The following is a 24,060-nucleotide window of genomic DNA, read 5'->3' on the forward strand; positions in this document are numbered from 1 at the left end:
AGGGTTTGCTGCCTGTCCTGGCACGGTCGGAGTAATAAATAACCGATCAGCTGACTGCAAGTCTCTTGGCTGCTATCAGAATAATAACGAGCCTATTGGTGCCTGCTGTGCCCACATGATAGCCATTTGATTATTTTTCCTTTGCCTTGCATAACGAGCAAGCCAACTGCCCTTCCTATGCCAAGGAATGCACCAGAGACTGGAAGGCATGGGCAAGCAGGTGTGCACTTAAATACAGTCCTGGTTTCTAAAAAAAATTACCGGGTCTTGTGCACTTAATATTTGTTGTATGATATAAATAACGCTTATTTTCAGTAAATCACATGAAAGCAGGATATTTTCTTCTATGAATAATATGAAACTAATAGGGGTATAGAGTTATAGGAGTTAGGAAGTTTCCGATCTGTCCTCTAACTTCATCCTGTATTTTCACTTGGCAGGTCAAAGGCCTGATGACAGACAGGTAGATTGTTCCTGACCAGCTCTTGCATATCGAGCTCCAGTTTCAGCCTCAAGAAATGTGAGCTTCAGGGTTGTGGCAAGCCAGAGTTCACCACTGGGGCAAGAAAGCTATATACGAATAATAGATATTGGCATGCCAAGTATTTTCTCTGAACTGAACCCATCACCCAGTCACCCATAATTCTAGTCCCAACCGTGGGACATTCCAATGGTACTGGGTGGTCTGGTCATACAAAAAGGAAGCAGAAGAATTTTGTAAAGTGTAAATGAAAAGAGCACAATACTGGCATTCATTGTTACCTGCTCAGATCCCTGTTCTGATTGCTGACCTGTTAAGCCGTGGTGTATAAGGGCGACACAGCAGAGAGTTTGAAACAGCAGATTTTTTCACCCTGAGGGTGTGGTCTTTTCTTTGAAATATGATACTAACCCATCCTTATATGTGTGGCACTGAATAGCCATTCATTGCAATTCCAGCTGGGAATGCCTCTGCATCTCTCTCTCTCTCTCTCTCTCTCTCTCTCTCTCTCTCTCTCTCTCTCTCTCTCTTTCTCTCATTTTCTTTTCCTTCTTATTTCACAACTAGAGACCTTTTGGCCACTTCCCACCGTACCGTTTTCAGAGCTCAGAGGAAACTACAGAACCAGAAGAATACCCATATGATCACATTAACATAAAAATAAACTCTAAACAGAGTTCAAGATTGAACCAAGGACCCACTACCTTCTGTGCCACGAAAAAATATGTTTATTTGATAAAAGAAAAAATACACCTGCTTATAGTTATACAGTGACCCTTTTAATTAGTCATTCAAGTAATTGCAAATCGAGTCCATTGATCCAAAAGCATTACAGAGAAAACACAACAATAAATATAAATAAAACAGAGAGCTTTACAAATCATAGACTGACAGATTTTTGTTATTAATATCTATTAGTTCCAGAGATCTGAACCAGAAACACACGCACACAACTCACACAGTTTACACACAGGAGGCAAAATAAGAGTCCTGCATGGAATATAGTCGGTCAATGGGTGTCAGGAGGACGTCTCCCCAGGTGATAGACAGTCTCTGAGTGGGCGAAGCGATTCACAATCCACATCGGTGTACCAGGTGTCTGTACATTCTACAGAGAGTAAAAACGCGGCTCAGAACAAAGATGTAATAATATTTATGCATTATGTAGGCAAAAAGAAATCTATGGTTTCTAATACCAAATGGGTTCATGTGATCTCCAGGCATCTGAGGTGGTGTGAGACCTTGTCTGAGGTCCATCTTAAAGCTGAGACTTTCTTGCTGTTGAGCTAGAGATAAATACGTGCTCAGGCTCTCTAGCTCGGCTGAAAATCCTCCAACAGAGGGTGCTGTGTCATAGGGGGAAAAAAAAATTAGCTTACTTACAAACATTCACATAGTGGCTTTACTGACCTACATTTCTGCTCCATCAACATCCTTGGGTTTCAACTGAGTTCTAGTATAAAACATCCGAACCGTAATGGCTGTGTGTGTGTTCATACCGTTGGTGTGTGTTTGGCTGTCGTTCTGGTCCTGAGGGGACTGGCACTGCTGCTGCTGCTGCTGCTGCTGCTGCTGTCGTCTGGCCAATTTTTTCATCTATAGTTCAACGAAAAAGTCGGAATTCAAATTGTTTCATATCTGCTGATCTGCATTTTCTTTCCAGTTTGAATGTGCGTCCCACCATGCATGATTATGTAATATGGAGCAAATATTAACACAGAGGAACTATACTATACTATTTACTAACACATTGTTAATGAATACTGAATGAAGAGGCGTTCTAAATACATGCCATCAGTTTCCTGATCAATTAACACTGCCTACTTCCTCAATGACATGGAAAGCAGAACGCTTGTAGATTTTAATGTTGCTTTTGGTGCATGCTTGTGTGTGTTTGTGTGTGTGTTCATGACAGGTATCATGTTACCTTGGCTCTTTGGTTCTGGAACCAGACCTGGACGACTCGTACACTCAAGCCTGTCTCAGCTGCCAAAGTCTCCCTTACCTTACAGTAGAAGGAGAAGAGAGATTGAAAAGAGAGACAGACAGACAGACAGACAGCATGACCTTCATGGTTTGTGGGTAATGTAAGTTAAGTGAGCTACTGACTTTGTATGGAGTATCAGATCAACAGAGATAAATAGTCAATACTCGGGCAGCTCACTCCACAGCACAACTGTTGTTCTGTATTTGTCATACACACTTTATTGACCAAAGCATCCTTTAATCCTGTACGTTGTGAGGTACTGCTTCAATATATTGGACTTGTTTGTCTTGATTGAATTTAGGAGGCCAAGTTTTCTCATGGTCCTCAAACCATTCCTGGAGAGTTTTTGCATTATATTATGGAGAATTATACTGCTGGAAAAGACCAATGACATTAGGGAACACTGTTACCATTAAGGGGTGTAACTTGGTCTGCAACAATGTGTAGCCAAGTGGTACATAGTCAAAATAACATCCACATGAATGCCAAGGTTTGCCCAAGCACATCACTCAAAGTATCATTGGCTCAGATTCTTCCATAAAGCATCCTGGTGCAATTGCTTTCCCAGGTAAGCGACATACCCACACACACATGGCCATCCACATAAAGTAAAAAAAAAATGTGATTCATCAGACCAGGCCACCTTTTTTCATAGCTCCACGTTGCACCATTGTAGGAGCTTTAGGTGGTGCACAGGGTAGGCATGGGCTCTCTGATCGCTCTGCTGCTACGCAACTCCATACGCAGCAAGCAGTGAGTCTTTTCTATCAGAACCAGCTTTAACTGTCACAGCATTTTGTGCTTCAGTAGATCTTCAGTCTTTGCTTCTCATGTGCATTAGTGAGCCTCGAGAATTCATGAAGTTGTCTCTATTGACAGCTGTTGGTAAAAACTAATCAGGGAGTCCTCACAGGGTCTGCTGTTCTGTCTGTGTGTGTTCTTTATAAGGAACTACACACTGTATACTCTACCGATATACCTAAAACATACAATTTGTGCTAACTTACAATAAATTGCACACTATTTTACACAACTGCAAGTCGAATGGCAGTTTTAGGTGTTCCTACTTTTCGGCATGGTTTGGCTGACACTTCAAACGAGGCTTTGAAGGCTCGTCTCTGCTGCGTGGTGAGGATGGTGCGAGGACGTTTCGGCCTCTTCTGGTCCCCATCTCTAGTGGCGGTCCTGTCGCCGGATACCTTGAGATTGCTTTCATCCTCTTCTTCATCGTAATCCTCACTTTGGCCTGCAAATAAGAACAAAGGAAAGGCGTTTTTTTTTTTTGCACAACAAGAACTGTTTTTGTAGCTGTGTTTGACTAAAAGATGCTCAGTTCCTTGAGTTAAAGTTTTATGGCTGATCTTTTACATTTAGGATTCAAATGAATTATGAAAATGCCGAAAACTAAATGTACTAATAATTCTTCCGGTCAGAGTAAAACACCTCATAGCAAAACCTTTAAGATACTGTGCAACTAATGTATCAGACTTAACTAGTAACAGTGGCGATCTAAATGTTTTGATTTCAGAGTAATCTGAGTGCATGTCCATAAATCAGCGTACAACTTTTCAATATTGTTTGCACTTTTAATCCATATCAAAGTTAGCATAAAGCTTTCACACATATGGTTTCTGGTCAAAATGTATAGTATGCGTGTACAAAAGGTCGGATGGAACGGTATGATACGCAGGCCTGGAAACGTGTATCCCGATGCAGTACCTGAGTCCGTGGTGGTGGTGGGACTGCTCAGCGTGTGCTGGTAATGTTGTGTACAGAGCAGCTTGTCTCCCACCAGCACACAGCGATCTCCTTTCTGCAGCCGGCAGTCACACACTGAGCAGCAGAAACAGTGCAGGTGGAAAACTGCATCACCTGCTCGCATCACGAGCTCTGCTGGGGAGATAACCTCAGCACAAGCCCTACAGCGCACTGAGAACAGTCTAGAGAAAGAGAGAGAGAAGGAGGGGGTACAACAAGATTATATTCTGGTTCACGTTAGATAGTATTGATGAGGAAGTGAAGTAACCTACTGTATACTGTAATTTGACTCTGGAAATGTAGTCTGGAGCAGACGTTCACGCTAGCATAACACAGGAGAATGTTCAGTTTATATGAAACATGCCTAACTACAAGCTTAAGAGTACACAACAGAGACGATTAAATGCTCAAGTAAATGATTGGCAGGGGTGGACGAAGTACTTGAGTAAAAGTAGAGAGTCACTCTGTAAAATGTGAGTCAAGTTAAAGTAAAAGTGTCCCTTTAAACTTTCACCCGACTCTAATGTTACTCTCAGCACACCGATCTATTAATAGAATGTAATTTAAATTTTCATGAGCCCAACACATTTTTTTCAACCACCTCAAACAAATAAGGAAGGTGTTCTGGTGAGTTCAAGTCAGAAGTTTCTTCCTACATTTATTCCTCTTAAATTGTTCTGCTTGCTGATGAACTGATGCTGAACTGTATGTTTGTGATAAGTAGATACCACCAAGCACGGATCAAAACAAGCAGTTACATTTTTATCCACTCACAAAATGTAGTTGAGTAAAAAGTACAATATTTGACTTGTAGTGAAGTTAAAGTAAAAGTTCCCCAAATGGAAATCCTCCAGTGAAGTACAGATATGCGATAAAGCGTATCTCTGTTAATATCCACCACTGGTGATTGGCTAATCTAGGATATAATTGGAATTAGACAGCTGGGTTTCACACTGCAACTTATTTATTAGTTATTTCACGTCTAAATAAAAAAATGTCCAGTGGTACACATTTACACATGGATGCAACTGTATGCAACCTAGTGTGAATGTAGCACACGGTGCATAGTAGTGCAGGCGCAAAAAAAACGACAGGGTATGTGGAAGTCCAGCACCAGGATAAGCTTCAGGATAAGTTCACAGACTAAAGCTATTCCTGGAACGTTGCTCTTTTCATATAGGAGTCAGACGAGACTGTCGGCTTTTTCCCCTCAAACCTGCCTCCTCCTGTTTTTCCACCCTTCGACCCTCTTAAAACACACAGACGCATAGCCCCTACCACAGTCTTAGCTCCTAGCAACTGGAGCTGTGGGTCAGAAGGAACTGAGACGTGGGCCGTCGGCTCCACTGCAGCGTCCGGGAACAGAACTCCCAGGGAGCGGAGAAAAAAGCAGCTCGGCAGGCCATGGCTCCAGCCCGAGCAGTCACGACAGGACCTCCTGGCGAGAGAGGCTGAGCCAGGGAACCGTCTTAACTCGACTTAACCGATTGCAAACAATTGCAGAACTTGGCCCCGAGCTGCGCTTGCATTGTTGCGCCCTGGCAGCCACCGCATTTTCTGTTTGTCAAACCGTGGGCTGAGATTTGCACGGCCAGAGGGGGAGCCAGCTCCGAGCTGTGGATGCAGGTGACTGGGAGGGCTTTTGTTTTGTTTTGTTTTTCCCCCAGAGGTGTAACAGAGCTCAAGATGAGATCGGTAACTTTTCAGAGTGAGGAATTCATGATGTTTCAATTTCAGTTTAAATGACAGTTCTTCATGTTTCAAAACTGTAAGTAACCGCAGACATTTTTTTTTCGCGGAACACGTTTCTTGGTTTTTTCCTTCTCCTTGCTTGATTTTGGAAAATAAATGGCAGCTCCAGGTTTAATTACGCTAGCAAAGAATTTGAAGGAATTTACTTCTGGTATGCACCCTGTGTAGATACACACACACAAACACACATACACACACAGTGAAAATCCTCCTGTGATGAGCATGAACTGAAACATCCCAAAGCTTGGCATTGTTGTGGGTTATTAGTGTTGCTGTGGGAAACCAGGCGAGGTTTTTAGAGCTCACTTGGGGGGGGGCGGGGAACAGGCTGCTCATACAGTTAATGATTTTACCCAGAGTCTAAAAGCCCACGTTATTTCTGTTGCCTAATACTAAAAAGTGTCAGGAAAACCTTTTAACCACAGCCTAGACACAAACATCGTTTAAATTAAATTAGAATTATTTAATTTCCTCACTTTTTCAGGGCATCATGTGAAAATGAAAACGATTATACGATTATACTTCAGTATAATATTGTGCGCAAGAATCAGATCGAAAGCCCAGTTGTTTATCTCAGGTACACACTAAAAGACGTGTGAGATACGAACCTTTAATTCCCTCCCTAATCACAGATACACATTCAACTTGAACAGTCACTTTTTATTCCATGGCAGATGAACACAAATGATGCACAATCAAGTGATTCTCAGATTTTCAGTCAGTTTAGGCAGATGTAAATGGTCCTGAGGTTAGAGCCTTTTAATTCATTAAGAGTCATTAAGTCTGGTCTGAAACACTCTAACACAGGGACTGTGTTACTGTGGACACTCTACACGGCCCACTTCAGGTATCACAGAATTACTTTAACAAATAAAAATCATTTTGACAATCAATTTTGAATATAACTAATCTGTAATCTATAATTCAGCAGAACAGCAGTCTGTGTACCTTCTGGTCATTGAATTCATTTTAGAAAAAAAATATGAAAAAAAATGAAATCCAATCAAAATCTAGCTGATGACATAACAAAGCCTATTTAGACACAATCCGCACTTTAATTTACACGTTAAGCATTTTCTTCCCATAGAAAACAATTATAAAGAAAATACCTATTCAGCGTTAAAACGTTCCTACTAAAAGAGCCAATTAGTCACTTAATTACTTAATGTGGACTAAAATTATATTAAAAGAACAAATTCAGTACACACCTCATTAATAAAGCATTACTATTATGTACAAGAAAATGAACCCAGACCAAATGCAATATATATACATATTTAACATTGTTAATGTTTTTAAATATTGTACGAATTGAATTGTACGAATTGAAATTACCTAATTTAAAACAATTTCTGTTAAATATTGCAGATATTGGGTACAATAGAAATCTATGTAAAATAGCTCATACCTAATAAAAGAAAATTAAGCGTATTAGACTTCTGCTTCTGTAGTTCTGCAATTAAACATAAAGAAAAAAAATGAAGCCTTTTTCTGTTTTCGTTTCCCTTTGATTTTTTTTTTCCGTGCACCCATGAAAAAACGGGAAAAATACTTGTTTTTCAGTAGTTTGTTTCTAGAGTACTAGAGGAAAATAAAAATAAGATTTTTTTTTTTTTTCATGTTCTCTTTCTGAAATGAAAATTGAATCACCAGAATGTACACGGACCAACAGCAATCACCACAGCAGTTTTAACTCAAGCAGCGATCAGATGTGGCCAGTCTATGTGCAACTGAGCTGAATGAATAAAATAATTTTCCTTTCCTATCAATTCCCACACATATCTTCAGAAACTGCTTGGTCCTGGGCAGGGTTGCAGTGAGTTGGGAGCCTATGTTGGGAATACTGGGAAAGATGCTAGAAAAACACCCTGAATGAGGCTCCATGCACCACATTTTAATTCTCATTAGGGGAAATGTAAATAAGACATTCCAGCTATTAGCAAGTTTTGTTTGGATGAAAACCAGTTGGGACACAGTAGGAAACTCCACACTGACAGAAAGAAGAATTCCAGATTGATTAAAGAAGCCTGAGGCTGAGAGACAGCCATGTTCCCCACCGCTCCACTGCACCATGTGAAGAAATCAAACTGTACAGAATTATTCAGATATGTGTCTGACTCTTTGAAACTTCTCGCATTGTACTTTATTATTCTCGTCTATTCAAAAAGCAGAACATGTTACATGGGTACAGTAGGATTGAATAAGAAAACAGTGGATCACCGAGTGCACTGACCCACTTACAGTAATTCTGCGCCTCAACAGAATATGAATCGTGCCAGTTCGAACCCTGGTGGACAGGAACCAAGTAGAGTCCTGCACTTAAGAGGAATGGTAATGGCCAATGCCAGGCACTGGGTATGTGGCTAATTGGTCAGGTCATATAAGCTCACGCTTGGATGAGCAGCGCCCCTGAGAGGAACAGCGATGACACCAGGCATCAACCCAGATGGCTCAGTGCAATGTACAGTCTGGGAGCCAACCCTACACACAAATATACGCACACACATGTACAGTACACAGACACTGCACACACACAGAACCCCCTCCTCAAAGCTTCTCCCTGAACATATGGTCCACTCCTCACTTCTCCTAAAAACCTCCATTAACTTCACAGCTTACTGCAAGTCCACTTATTAAGAGCACAGTGGTCATTCTTCCGTTCCTCTCACTATAGCTCATGTGTGTGTGTGTGTGTGTGTGTGTGTGTGTGTGTGTGTGTGTGTGTGTGTGTGTGTGTGTAGAAAGAAGAAAGCTTGGAAAGCCCAGATCATACTTTTAATTACCTTTCAAAGGGGCAATAAATTCCTTTGTTTGAAATTAATAATGATTTTTTCAATTGAAATATCTGCCCACCACTGCTGAAACACAGGAAAAACGCATTTGCTCTGAATGCAGTTATTATGAGTTAAGAGTTATAATTCTGTCACTAAATACTTTGCATGTTCTTGAATGTTTTATGCCATGCATATGTGTCAATTCTCTGAATCTCTGAAATCTGTGTCATTGTATTACTGGTATCCACTGCTCTGCTTTCACACGTTGGCCATCCGAGCATTGCTGTATAAGTTTAAGGATTACAGTTGGAAACTTTTTAAATTATAGTTAAAACATTTGCAACTTTCATGGACAGTTTCTTTTCCTGTCCATCGACAGTGTCTGGGTCGTTTCATCTCCAGTCTGGCTTGTGTCCTCCTAGTTGGAGGTGAGAATGTGTGAGGGAGAAAATGCGTGGATATGTTTTTGAGGGGTCAATAGGGGGGTGGCACACGGCAGCGGCGTGGCCATATGCTGTCCCCAGCTTGCAGTTGCCACGTTGATGAGTCTCGCTAATTTAACACATTTTGACAATGTGTCAGTAGTGCCGTCCTGGTCTGAACCACTCTGTTTGTGTGTGTGTGTGTGTGTGTGTGTGTGTGTGTGTGTGTGTGTGTGTGTGTGTGTAGGTGGGTGTGTGGGTGTATGGGTGTGTGTGTGTGTCCACACATTCCTTGGCTCATCACAATCCCTCTTAGTCACCTTGTCTTAAAGGAACTCGGTGCCAAGCACTTTATTCTCACATGTGTGCATTACTATCCTTGTAAGGACCTTCCACTGACTTTGCCTAATTTGGTCCAAATCGTACCTAAACCCTTAAAAAAAAAAAAAAATTTGTCCTTTTTAAGCGTTTTAAATAAAAATACTTTTGGGGACCAGCCAAATGTCCCCTTGATGTCCTCAACCCAAACGCAAACACAAACATAAACAAATTTCACTTACACTGAATAGTCCAGCTCCGCCTTATTACAGGTAAATGCAACCCTCATCACATTCTGTAGTGGAAACAAGTGGATCGAGTTGACCATTTATAAAGTCATGATTTCTGGGTAATGCCTAGGTATATGCTTTTTCAATAACAGTTCCCTCACACTGACTTTTCAACATGAGACAGAATTCAGTTCAGTGCTGATTAAAGACATACAGATGAATTCCCTTTGGCAGTACAGATCAGGCACAGAGTTAATCGTTCAACCTAAAGGTTCAGTTTCAATCTTTTCAGTCACTTTTTCTAGCCTTCTAGTGGTTCTTTAAATAAACACTATGGCACACCATTGTAACTAACCAGAATCCAGAACAACCCACATCCTGGTCGAATCTCAGTTCCACTGCATCAGCATTCCCTTCCATAAACCTCCCACGGACTGATAATGGGCATGTAACGGATTCCTGAAATGCTCCTCAAAACATATTTAGCATTTCTATATTTAGATGAAAATGGTGGTTTTGCTGAGGTTTGTTTCACTTATACAATGTTAAACTGTAGATGTCCTTTTTTCCAAATAGTTCTCACTGTTGTCTCTGACAGCAACGACAAGAGATGTGGTGTTAAACTCATGGATATGTTAAATCTCACTGCACCTGACAGAAAAGATTCACAGTAAATTATACTGTATGAGTTATATTATATAGGTTCTTGTACTGTGCAAGTAAGAATGCTTTAAAAAAACACATCAGTTCCCACCCTTGTACACTATGTACACTTGTACAAACTCAGGAATAGTTTGTAGGATGTAAGCAATTAAACTAAGTAGGTGCAAAATGATCATCAATTTCATATGTGGGTTGAAACCCAGTCATTAAGTAAAACAGAAACAGCTGTGTAGGAGGCTTCAAAACTTGGTGAGGAACAGTTTTATGAAACAGGTCATACACCAGGGCAAGACTGAGCACAGCAACAACACACAAGGAAGTTCTACTGCATCAGAAAGGTCTCTGAGGAAAAGATTTCAAAACAGACTGGGGTTTGAAGATGTGCTGTTCAAGCAATTTTGAAGAACAAAGAAACTGTTGAGGACCTTAGACACATTGGTTGGTTAAGGAATTTGAATAAAGTGGATGAAAGACACCATGCTTACTTCCTTTCAACATCATAGGATGTCAGCAAAGAACTGGTGAAAACCAGTGGGACCAGGTACACTTATTCACTCTCTGGAGAAGTCTAGACAGAAGAGGTCTTCATGAAAGTATTGAAGCCAAAAAGCCAGACCTTTGACATGGAAACAAGTCTAAGTGACTCATTTAAACATGAAACATTAGGAACTGGGTTGCAGAAAAATAACAGCAGGTGTTCTAAACTGATGAGACAAAATCTAAAATATTACGAGGGTCTGCAGGCAACAGTGAAGCATGATGGAGGTTTTTTGCATGTTTGCAAATAGAGGATTAACTGTGTCCTCAATGCTGAAAAATACAGGCAGATACACCATAATGTCAAAAGTTTGTGGACACCTGTTCATAAGTACAGTATGTGCTTTTTGAGCATCGTATTGTGTATTCAGTACTTAATTCAGTATTCAATTTGCTCTTATAATTCCCTACACTCTTCTGGGAAGATGTTCCACTCGATTTCTAAGTGTGCGTGTGGACATTTGTGTTCATCAGCCATTAGGATGTTGGTAAAGTCAGGTACTGATGTAGGTGATGTGAGGAGGCCTAAGGTGCAGTCAGTGTTCACTTTTCTCCCAAAGGTGTTTACTTTGTGCACATAGGCATTGCCATGCTGGAAAGGAACAAGGTGTTCTGGAAGTTATCATTTTGGCCCATACAGAGCTCTGATCTTAACATAATCAAGTCTGTCTTGGATTATATGAAGATACACAAGGATTTCAGGCAGCCTACATCCACAGAACATCTGCGGTAAGTTCTCCAAGATGTTCCAAATGTTCCTTTTAAGAACTGCGTGCAATTGTAAATAGGGGAATAAAGACTTTTTGAGACTTAACAGAGGTTTATTTATTATATAAAATGTCAGATTCTTTAATCGTTGTTTTTCTCTGGCTGTTATAACTGTTTATAAGGCACATTGGTTGTAGCAAAAAAATTTTAAAATGAAGTGGTTTTGGTTGACTATTGATGGTGATGTGTTCATTGATTCCAATCAGAGTCTAGTCTTTGATTTTTATAGATGATTTTAAACAATTTATAATAGTGATGATTCTCCCAGATAAATCAGCAAACTGTTATGGAAGATTTTAAAAACATTTCATGCACAAAACGTTTACGAACTACAGCACCATTTATACACAAGAATCAACACATGAAACTCAACAATGGTGACTAGTAACAAAAAAAAAGACCATGCTGGGTGCTTGTGCAGTACAAATCTCTCAGCATGCATTGCAGTGTGACTAAATTAAGCTGCTGAATATTCTTATTTGCTTTTATTTTTGTGGTGTTTGGGTTGTTGTGACTCTTCAGTAGACTGTTTTGTGATGTTCAGTGTTAATTACATTTTTTTAGATTGTCACCAACATTGAAATTTATACACTGAGTGTTAATGTCTGTGTGTGTTTATTTGCTATAGTTAAAACTTTTTGTGTGTATGGTGTGCTCAGTATAATTTCACTATAATTAACTGCAGTAGTATTAGTGATGGTATTAATAATGCATTATACTTGCAATAAAACTTGACATGTTCAAGAGATTCTTGCTGGTAAACTTTGCACTTGATAAGCATAACTAATAACAGCAACCTTTAGGAAAACTGATTTTAAACTGTCAAAGTTAAAGAGCCCAACTACAGCAAACACTTATCTCCATTATGGTGTCTTCAAATTAAATCCTTTGACTGAACACTGCATTCTCACCATAAATGTGTGATTGGTTATACAGTAACCAAAGTCACCATAATGGGGATCAGTGTGTGCTGTAGTTGGGCTCTTGAACCTTGGCATTCTAAAAATGTATTTTCTGTAGTTAGTCATTACTTGAGTTGATCAAAAGCAAAAAGAAGTAAGGGCCAGATAACAATTATATATAAAATTAAATAAAAGTTTTACACTATGATAAAAAAAAAAAACGCACACAGACATCAGTGTATGAATCCCAACTTTAAATTTAGAGAGTAAACTGAAACTGAACATCACGAAAAAGTCTACTGAAAAGTCACAACAACCCAAACAACACCAAAATAAAAGCAAATAAAGAAAATAGTAAGAACATTCAGCAGCACAATTTATGCACACTGCAAGGCATGCTGGGAGTTTTGTACTGCACAAACATTATTTAGTCACTTCTGCACATTATAAAACAATTTCTGTTGCTTTGATCAAACTGTGAATGTGTTTGTACATTCATTTAATTGATTGTGTACAAGTGACTGCTTTTTCCTACATTATCAGTGGTTTATGTTCATATTGATCAAAATATATTATATTGGTTTTACCTAAATAGTCTTAACCCCCAAAACATCTCAGCATCAGTTAATTGCATAAGTCATTGAATGCAAAATGGTTAAACCAGTTGTCATCATCTGTCATCTAAAATTTCTATTAAACTTTTTTTTTGTAACTGTGTTGAATTGATGAATTGTGCAGATGAATCTTAAATGTCACTAATGAAGGAGAGTGTACGGCATCAGATCAACCAATAATTAAATAAATTACACAGTACAATAAAAGTGTGAATTCTGTCCGGGCGCATGCAATCAATATAAATCAAATATGCAATCAAATAAATCAATTTGTGCTGCTGTAATTCATAGATATCATACAGAAGAAATTTAACCTTGTGCATTTTCAATCATTGTAACCCAAACCATAGTTTATATCAGAAAATCCAGAAACTATGGGCCATCATAATGACAATATGCCTACCATTAGAATGAAGAGTCCCATTGTCATTCTTCACAAACAAGATCTTCAAAAATGTTCAATGAGCTGTGCATTGGTGCAAATGCTTACTTTCTAAAGATGATCTAAGGATTTTGAGAAAAGTACAGGCTTTTGCAAGAAATCCAAAGTATTGTGCTGCTTGCACACATTGCTTTGAAGATGCACTTACTGGTTTGCAAATATTAAGGATGATTTGAGAAACGCTCCAAAGCAATTAAGAATAACTGTAAAATATTTGTGCATAAAATCTTTTTAAAAATCCTTCATAATAGTTTGTCAATTTATCTGGGAGAATCATCACTATCATAAATTAATTAAAATCATCCATAAAATCAAGACTAGACCCTGATTGGGATCAATGAACACATCACCATCAATAGTCAACCAAAACCACTTAATTGTAATTTTTCTTGCTATAATCAATGTGCTTTATAAACACAATTATAACAGCCAAAGAAAAACTATGATTAAATAATCAGGGGTCATGAGCCCAACTAAAGTAACCACTGATCTCCAAAATGTTGAGGTCAAACTAAACATTTTATATAATAAATAAACCTCTGTTAAGTCTCAAAGAATGTTTTGTAAAAATCTGACAGCAATAAAGTCAGACTGTAATAATTGATTGAATAATCCTCCTGTTTTAATGTTTTTTGTTTTTCGGTTAATTTCGTCTTTTCATTCATTTGTTTTTATTTACTCTGTCAAGTGGACTAGACTAGTAAATTAATGTAGGGAATAGTGAATGAGTGTGTAGAGTGTCGACTCTGAACGTTGTTAATTCACAGTATACTGCCGTAAGCTACTTTCTCAAAAACAACAGAATTGTTCAGAATGCATTGTTTTTTTACGGGATTTTACTGTTTTAATTGAAAAACTGCATATTACTGTTAAAATGTGATTGCTATTTTTACAGCTAATTTTACAGTTTACCACAGGCTCTTCTCCTACAGTTCTATTCAGCAGTCTTTGAATCAGTCGTATGCAGGGCCATTATAGTGAAATCACGCTGAAAGCTGGTGATAATGTTTGGGGAACCAAATTTTTAAGGTCCCTATGATTGCACATGCTTCCGTCATATCAGACCTCAATTATATCCTTATAAGGTTTTCCTAATATGATTGAGATGATGTTCTCCCTTTGTTACCATGAAACAGTGTACCATTTAAAATAACATAATCTGTTACCTTAAGAACATCCTCCAAACAATCCTGATATGTTACAGTTAAAATGCAATATCTTTGTTTAGAATTTAACATTATTTAAAATCAAAAAACATCCTTAAAACATTCCTTTAACATTACATTTAAATTTAAGTGTACATTACATTTAAAACTAACCAAACTTGAACAGAATCCCTGCTAGCTGGGAATAGTGGTTTTTATTTAATTAGATTTAATTTTATTTATTTTTTGTTATTGCACTTTAATTTGTGAACATGTTCCTTCAATTAAAATTAGTTTGAGATTTATATTCCCTTGTACATTTTGAACTACACTAAAACTGGGGTGTTTATAGTGTAGTGTTCAGAGTGTAGTGTTTTGAGTGTAGTATTCAGGGTGTAGTATTTTAAGTATAGTGTTTAGAGTGTAGTGTTCAGAGTGTAGTGTTTTGGGTGTAGTATACTGAGAAGTGTTCAGAGTGTAGTACTCAGAGTGTAGTACTCAGAGTGTTGTGTTTTAAGTGTAGTATTCAGAGTGTAGTGTTCAGAGTGTAGTATTCAAAATGTAGTGTTTTGAGTGTAGCTCAGAGTGCAGTGTCTTAAGTGTAGTGTTTTGAGTGTAGTTCAGAGTGTAGTGTTGATGGTGTAGTAGTTCAGGGAGTAGTCTTTGAGTTAAGTGTTTAAAATGTAGTAGTTCAGAGTGTAGTGTTTTGAGTGTAGCTCAGAGTATAGTGTTTAAAGTGTAGTAGTTCAGAGTGTAGTGTTTTGAGTGTAGCTCAGAGTATAGTGTTTAAAGTGTAGTAGTTCATAGTGTAGTGTTTTTAGTGTAGCTCAGAGTATAGTGTTTAAAGTGTAGTAGTTCAAAATGTATTGTGTTGTGAGTGTAGTGTTTTGAGCTACATCAAAACACTACACCCAAAACACTACACTCTGAACTACTACACTATACACTATACTCTGAGCTACACTCAAAACACTACAGCTCAAAGTATAGTGTTTAAAGTGTAGTACTTCAGAGTGCAGTGTTTTAAGTGTAGTTTTCTGAGTGTAGTTCAGAGTGTAGTTCCTGGCTTTACAGTCCTAAGTTTAAGTTGTTGTGTCTGTAGCATTTTTGTAGAATATGTTCTCTCTCAGTGTCAGTTAACTGCCAATACCCCACATGCCGGAAGTTGGATTGGCGAGACTAAATTGCTGCTAGGTGTAACTGAGTGTGTAATTCCCTGTGAAACTGTCAGGGGGTGTGTCTGTCCCAACTGTACTGAGAATATGCTTCACTGCAACCCTGAAACACACAGACACTAAACTAGAAGCAAATGTAGCTGTCAATTAGAATCACCTAAGCAATAAATGATCTGTTCATCCTACTTTTACCCCAAATGTTCTATTTCTGTACACAAATCCAGCCCTGATACACACAAGCTTAAGTTATACAGGTCACCCAGCATTGTTAAGGAGGAGAAGAAGTAGAAGGTCAGGGGATCTTACTGTTGGTAATCTCGCCTGCAGTAGATTTTGGAGTCTCGCAGGAAGCAGGATCTCTTCAGCGGCTGAGCGCAAGTAGCACACTTCACACAGCGCTCGTGCCACAGAGAGTCATGAACACGCAGCAGGAAACGCTCCCCAATGGGCTGGTGGCAGCCCTCACACACAGGACTGCACGCACCCTCTGTATGGGAACGCACGCACACACACACACACACACACACACACACACACACACACACACACACACACACACACACATAAATCATTTAGAAACAAATGACCAGAATGGGTCATTATACAGTACAACGATTAAAGGAATCCCATAGTGCATTATATGTATAAGACTTATTCATATACGTCATATGCTTTTATAAATAATTATTTATTCGTGCACAATAGCAGTGAAACGTGTCATTTAAATATGTAATGCTGTGTTTGGGTGATAGTAAAGACGTATGACACAATGTCATACAAATGAGTTCAAACTCTGCCAAGAAGGAAGTCAGGTATAGAGGTATGTATGAAATAGGATAAGTTGTGTGAAAAGTTTTAACAATGATGATGAAGAGGAGGAGGAGAAATTTACCCAGTAAAGTTGTTAAATTGCCTTCTCCCATAATTGCCTCTTTAGAACAAATCTCCTGGGGGGAAAAAGTTCAGACACAGTTTTATTATTATATATACAGTATATATATATTATTGTTGTTATATTTATTTTTCAGTGCAGTTCATTAATTTCATGTAAAGATGTTAAATATGTCACCTAAAAAAAATTGAAACCATCTCACCATCACCCACAGATACACCAGTCTACCAGGAGGAAACTTTCCCGAATATTAACCTCATTCATGTCCATCAGTTTGAACACACTGGAGAACAAAACTCCCCTCTGCCCATTTCCACATAAACACATCAACAACTTTACAAATTCCAGCATTACTTACAGTTGATCCCGTCTTCACCCAGATCGGGTCCTAAATGCTCCACGTCCGCACGCGCGCGCGTGTGTGTGTGTGTGTGTGTGTGAGAGTGAGAGTTTGTAAACTCCCGAACAGAGATCCGATTTCTGCTGCGCTTTAACGCAAACTACACGTCTGACCCACGCACAGAAAAACACGAGCTCTGATCACCTGCAGGACCATAGTCTTCATCCATCCACCCCCAATCCACCCCTCTATCCACCCACCCCTTCCATCTCTCTATCCACCTACCCCCACTCATCCCTCCTCCCTCTCTCCATCCACCCTCTCATCCCCCTATCCATCCTCTACAGCTTAATATCATTCACTGTGTTTCTGCTCACAACAAATATTTCCTTTTAAAAAAAAAACAATTAACACATTTCAAGCAGTCAATTTATTCTAATGAACTTTAAACGAGCTTGTTATTTATTTACAACAGTAAACCAGAGCTACTGAACAGGCGAATTCCTCTCCATCTTTTAGAATTGTCATCATTATACATTCTCTCTTAAAATGAGACAAATCATTATAAATAAAAACAAGATTACTATTAAAATCATGCGTATTGTCAACAAGCAGACAAAGCGAATTCATGACTTGCTGCTTTAAAAAAAATACTTTTTGCAACATAAAACATTATTGAATATATTTTTGTCATTACTGAACACTGAATATTATTCGACACGAGAAACTATAAGTACCATGAGTACCATAAGTACCTTGTATGATGAACATTAGTTCCAAAAACTAATAATCATACTGGGTAATGTTTGGAAAGAGTGTGGTGATTTAATGCTGCAGATTTGTTATTAGGCTGTAAGTGATTGTGTTGGCGTTGACATAAAACAAGCATTTAGCATAAATAATGCTAAAGTCCTAATTGTGATTATTGAGCATTTTTTTACTGGGCAACTTTAAAAATCAGTTATTACAGCAAAAATTAAGTCTTAAAAGATACAAGGCTGAAATCAAATATTGTATCTGATGGTAATTAAGCTCAATTTGCAGGTAAAATAAATAACTTTAAGCTTTAGCAACTAAGTAAACAAAACAAAAAGATAAATATTCAAAACAATCATAATAATTGTACACAATCTGCTCTTGCAAATCATTTTCTTCTTTAAATCTGATTGATACGATTTTTATATCTAGAAATAAGATTGTAAGTTTTGACAAGATCAGGTGTTTTTGCAGTGTTTAACTTTAAAGAAATTCCTGGTTCCTAGAACTCCTTACGCATTAAATATCATAGGAATATTTATTTCTTTTTCATTGTGGGACACAAAACACAACAGAAATGGTATTGAAAATAGATTCATTAAACCAAATCAAAAATGAATTGCTGAAATTCAATTCGATTTTATTTGTAAAGCATTTTTGGAAAAAAGGATAAGGTCCCAAAGCAGCTTTAACAAACCAAATTAAATTTGATGTCACATGTACATTCATACAGAGTATGTAGTGAAATGCTTATTACGACTGTCTAACATGTACGTAGAAATAGAAATAGAATATGAAAAATAAAATGAATAAAAATATAAATATAAAGTATAAAAATAAGTATAGTGTAGAGTAAATTATATATATATATATATATATATATATATATATATATATATATATATATATATATACTATAAAACTATTAAGAAAAAAAAATGTTTTACAGAAAGAAAGAAATTACAAAAAGAAATGATTCAATTTGCAAAATATATAATCAGATCATGAAATTTTTTTTAATCAAAGCAAAATATTTACCTACAAAAAAAGGTTAATTTCTCACCTGGCATTCTGTGAAAGACTGATTATATATTGACCAATATTTTTATTTTTTTTGCTGCCATTTCCATTTGGCATCAGTTTCTCCATCCACATCACAATGAAGTTCTCGTTAGCCAAAATCCTTGGGCGGAATAATCAAGCACAGTGAATCCAGACCTGGCGTGTGTCATTGCATGTACTGTCTATGGCCTGAAAAAATGTAACTTGTTTATGCTAAAGCCTATCATATACCTTCAACCTCCATGTGATAATAAAATCCTCAATCAGGTATCCCACACGTATACTGCCCGCTGACCCCACCCATGCTGTCCTCTATAAAGAAAGGAAATACTTGACAAAACGTATATCACTATGTACTCAGACCATAGTGTGAGGCATCGCTAATATAATCCGAGCAAAGGAGAACATGGGAACAATTGAAACAGTGTCATGATCCGTACATAATGTAATCAGATCTCATTCTCCTGAAACATTCAAATCTACACATGGAAAAGTAGTATTTATCTAAAGTGCAGCAGTTACTGATCATTGTGAGCAGGTGTATCAGATGTATCAGACAAAGACTGTATATATACAGTAGGAATGATTTATCTTTTTTATATTTATTTATGAAAGAAATATCTGACCTGAATCCAAGACGCTATTACAGTGTGATTGAATGTTTATGCAATAAAGAGGGAAAGTATTGCCAACTTTTGATGATGCACACTTCCACACTGATAGACTCAGAACGGTGAGATCAGATCAAAAGGTAATTCAACCATATATAATACATATATTTTAGACCTTAATTAACATATTTAATCATGATTAATTGTATCTTAAACTTAATCGCACATTTGTATCTGTTCTAAATGAACCAAACTCAACATAGAGCATGAAGACAAAATATTCTTAAAAAATTCTATAAAAAATCATCATTACACCAAACGAATCTTTGGCTATGTTTCCACACGGACGGTTTTAATTGCCGGCATGTGTGCATCAGGGCATTTTTTTTGGTCTGAGGAATAGGGATATAAGTCTCTGATCCATTAGTACAGTAGATGGCAGCAATGCTCTACTTATGAATGCAAACCGCCAATAAAATTACTTTTACTGGAGTTTATTTATTTTTTTATTCCCAACAGTATATTCTCTTCATTTTATAGCGTTTCTCTTGGCTGCACTGCTTCCAAAAAAAAAAAAACCTGAAATATTACATGTATTTAAATATCCAGACCCTTTGCAACAACACTTGACTGTTGTTGAGATGTGTCTTGACTGGAATCTAGCTGTGGAAAAGGTTATTGATTAAACTCCCTTAGATGTTATGAGGAAGAAACCTTGAGAGGAACCAGATTTAAAAGAGGAACCCATCCTCATTTGGGTGACATCAAGAGTGTGATCATAAATCTATAAATAATCCAGAACACTGGAGAGTGAGAGCTAATTTCATGAGCACTGGAATGTGTGATTATGAGTAATTTTCTTTCTAAAGTCTTATACAGTCATTTGAGATTTTGGAACCAGGAGCTACTGAGCAACTCATAAAATAGCTCAACATTTGCAATTATCACAGATCCTACACCAGCGTCTCCATGCCAGAGCCTTTAAACACACAAAGAGTTCCAGTGTCCCAACTCTACATGAAATGGTGTCCAGATGATGAAGGTACGTCTCTAGATGGTTTGGGATGTTCTGGGGTCGGCATCTACGTCTTTAAAGGTCCACAATCTTTATGAGGTGGGATGTGACTGGGGCTGGAGCAACCTCAGGATGTCTCGGGATGGGGAGAGAAAGAGAAGCAGTGGGGAGGAATTAGCGTAGCTGCTGTTCATGATATTAACAGCACAAGTTGATAATGTGCATGTAATCAGATGTACTGGAGCACAAGGTTATGATGTGATGTGTGTTATGTGTAGAACTTGCTAAAAAGATACGTCTTTAATCTGCACTTAAACTGGGAGAGTGTGTCTGAGCCCCGAACACTGTCAGGAAGACTATTCCAGAGTTTAGGAGCTAAATGTGAAAATGCTCTACCACCTTTAGTGGACTTTGCTATTCTAGGAACTGCTACAAGTCCAGAGATGTGAGATCTGAAGGAGCGTGATGGATTGTAGCGTGTTAGAAGACTGAAGAGATACATGGGAGATAAACCATTTAGTGTTTTGTAGGTAAGTAGCAGTAGTTTGTAGTGGATTTGAAACTTAACAGGAAGCCAGTGTAGGGATGATAAGATTGGGGTTATATGATCATATTTTCTTGACCTTGTGAGAACTCTGGCTGCTGCATTCTGGACTAACTGTAGCTTGTTTATTAATGATGCAGGACATCCACCTCGTAATGCATTACAATAGTCCCGTCTGGAGGTCATGAATGCGTGGACGGGCCACTCTTCAACAGATATAGATAACATGTTTCTTAGCTTAGAAATATATAAGTGGAAGAAGGCCGTTTTTGTAATATATATAAGTTCCAGAAGGACAACTATCACTGCAGCTCTCCACTGATCTGAGCTTTATGGCTGAGTGGCTAGATGAACACTCTCCCCAGTGCCTCCAATGTCTGGAGGAAATTCAGTTCGATTCAATAACTTTTTTTTTTTTACATTACACATTGTCTGAACAGCAGTTTTAGATAAATCAGTTTTGGATAAAGCGGTAATAAGGTTGTATAAAAGCAGTGGTGGGCAGTCAGGGCCAGCAAAGCCCTCTCTGCTGGCCTAAACACTATCCGAAGCACTGAACTACATTTACAACATCAATTCTAATATTTGTTCCATGAAATGTTATTAATTTATTCCCAACAGTTTATTCTCTTCATTTCGTATATGTGGATGTTAGATTTTTTGTCAAATCAGATTTCAGCCTCTATGTGCTGCCATGTCAATCTAATCTGCCCAGAGCCTTCAAAGTCTGTACTGATGGCGTTTTTACCATAGTCTCCTTAATAAATAGTTCTGTTTCTTTAACCAATCGACTGGCAAAACACGTGTGTAGCTCTGCACACATAAATACATCAGAGTTAGAATTTTTTTATGCCTACGGAGGAAGAGAAACTAATTTGGTCTCGGACATACTTAAAAATACATTTTGAAGAAAAGTGAGACATCGTGAGGAGGTCGGCCAACCCCTAGCTAGCTTGTCTCAGCCCTGGAAAGGGTTTGTTCACCACTTCCAGACGAGTGAATACGAGTGGTACCACTGGATTACAGCCTCTGAGTGCAAATTATGAGTCTGCATCTCTGGTGAGTAAGGTGTATTTTATTTACATTTTAATGTTTTTGTCATGTTATTAGACAAATATTGATTTTGAACTGCTCCAGATGATGTAGGTGCACAGTTGCGGTTGTAATATAGAGGTTTGGAGTCTTTACTGGGTTTCTTGCTTTAGTAAAATGGTATTCACCCTCTATATGTGAAATGCATCTCTCTCTGTAATGCCATGCACTGTTATATTGCGTTTTTTTGTATGGTATTGATGGTTTCTATAATTGCGACGTGATGGTGGTATTAAGAGGTGGATTAAGTTGGGTAAGTCCCCACTAAAGGCCCACGTACCAAACGCACGGCCCACCACTGTACTATATGCAGGATATATACAGAAATAATGATTGTTAAGCATTCTCATTGTTTGTGTTTTTTTGTAAAATACCGTGTGTATACAGTGGGATCAGAGTATACGTTAGGGCTCCATAGAGGAAAGATCGAAAACCTAAAGAGGACCTACTGATAAAAGACTTGACTAAATAAATACATTTTCAGCCTTGACTGAGTCCCAAAAACTAGTTGGAAGGCTGTTCCATAACTTTAGGGCTTTATAAGAGAAAGATCTGGCCCCTGTTGTAGTCTTCATTATTTTAGGTACCAACAAATAGCCTGTAACTTTTGATCTAAGTAGGTATGATGGATCATAATTTATCAAAAGTTCACTCAGATACTGTGGCACGAGACTGTTCAGTGTTTACAAAATTCTACTACTGACATATAATCAATGCAAGATTTAATTGGGAAATCAGTCACTGCTTATAAACTGCCCAAAACTAACCCTAAAGTGAAGCATGATGATGGCAGATATGTCTCACAGATCTCAAGACCCCAGTCTGGGGTGAAAGTTTACCTACATGACAATGGCCCTAAACCCACAGCCAAGACAACAAGAAGTGGCTTAGGGACAAATCGCTGAATGTCCTGAGTGCTCCAGTCAGAGCTCTGACTTCTGCCCTTTTGAACATCACTGAGGAGACATGAAAATGGCTGTCCACCAACTCTCTCCATCCAACCTGACCCCCTGACCCAACTTGAAAGGATTTGCACTGAAGAATGGCATAGAATCCCCCAGTCCTGGTGTGCAAAACTTGTGTCAAACGCCAAAGGGTCTAAATACTTAACCATACCTCCTTGGCCTGCCTGGTGGCTCCATCCTCAGCATTCTTCTACCGATATACCCCATGTCCATCCTCTGCAGATGACCAAACCTCCTAACTCGACTTGTCTACAAAATATCCTCCCTGCACAGTCCCTCTAATAAACTAATTTCTAATCCTGTCCATCCTCACCTATCATTTACATTCCACCACCAGGTGGAGAAGAAATCCTAACTCAGGGTACTGTAAGAAAAGGAGAATATTTGTTCCAGCTGTGGCTGGGCCTGAAACCACACTTGCGCCATTTGAACTGTTTGAAACCGGAAATAATATGCAATCTAATGCAGAGTAAAACATATTTATGTAATAAATCATTAATTTTCAGACAAAAAAAACCCCATCACAATGCTGCAGAGTCCAGAAGAAGTTCTGCTTCTGCTGCAGAACATCCACCAGCCTGCTCTAATGGTTAAAAAAGACTTTCTTGGTTGTAAGGGATGTGATGGGATCGAACCAGTCTCACAAGTGCAGAATGGTGAAATTGGACCTGGTCTCAAAAAATACATAGTTTCCTGGTCTTTGTCTTTTTCCCCTTTTATAATTGTTGTGAATGGGGAGAAAATTGTAAATGAGTAGGAAATATGCATGTCCTGTGTTTCTCATGTATTACTCATTCAGCACATATGATTCTGGG

General features: G+C 38.2%; 1 protein-coding gene across 1 annotated transcript; it reads right to left on the reverse strand.

Annotated features, from left to right (window-relative positions):
• Positions 1-1,204: 1,204 nt before the first annotated feature.
• Positions 1,205-17,404, reverse strand: lmx1a (LIM homeobox transcription factor 1, alpha). Its single transcript, XM_046836590.1, is given in 10 exon segments — positions 1,205-1,506; positions 1,509-1,589; positions 1,678-1,827; positions 1,981-2,077; positions 2,409-2,486; positions 3,536-3,714; positions 4,188-4,408; positions 16,275-16,455; positions 16,861-16,915; positions 17,219-17,404. Coding segments are annotated over 9 exon segments (1,080 nt in total). The 5' UTR covers positions 16,892-16,915; positions 17,219-17,404; the 3' UTR covers positions 1,205-1,444.
• Between the last annotated feature and the right edge of the window lie 6,656 nt (positions 17,405-24,060).

The sequence above is a fragment of the Silurus meridionalis genome, chromosome 23, assembly GCF_014805685.1.
Source record: "Silurus meridionalis isolate SWU-2019-XX chromosome 23, ASM1480568v1, whole genome shotgun sequence".
NCBI classification, from domain to species: Eukaryota; Metazoa; Chordata; class Actinopteri; order Siluriformes; family Siluridae; genus Silurus; species Silurus meridionalis.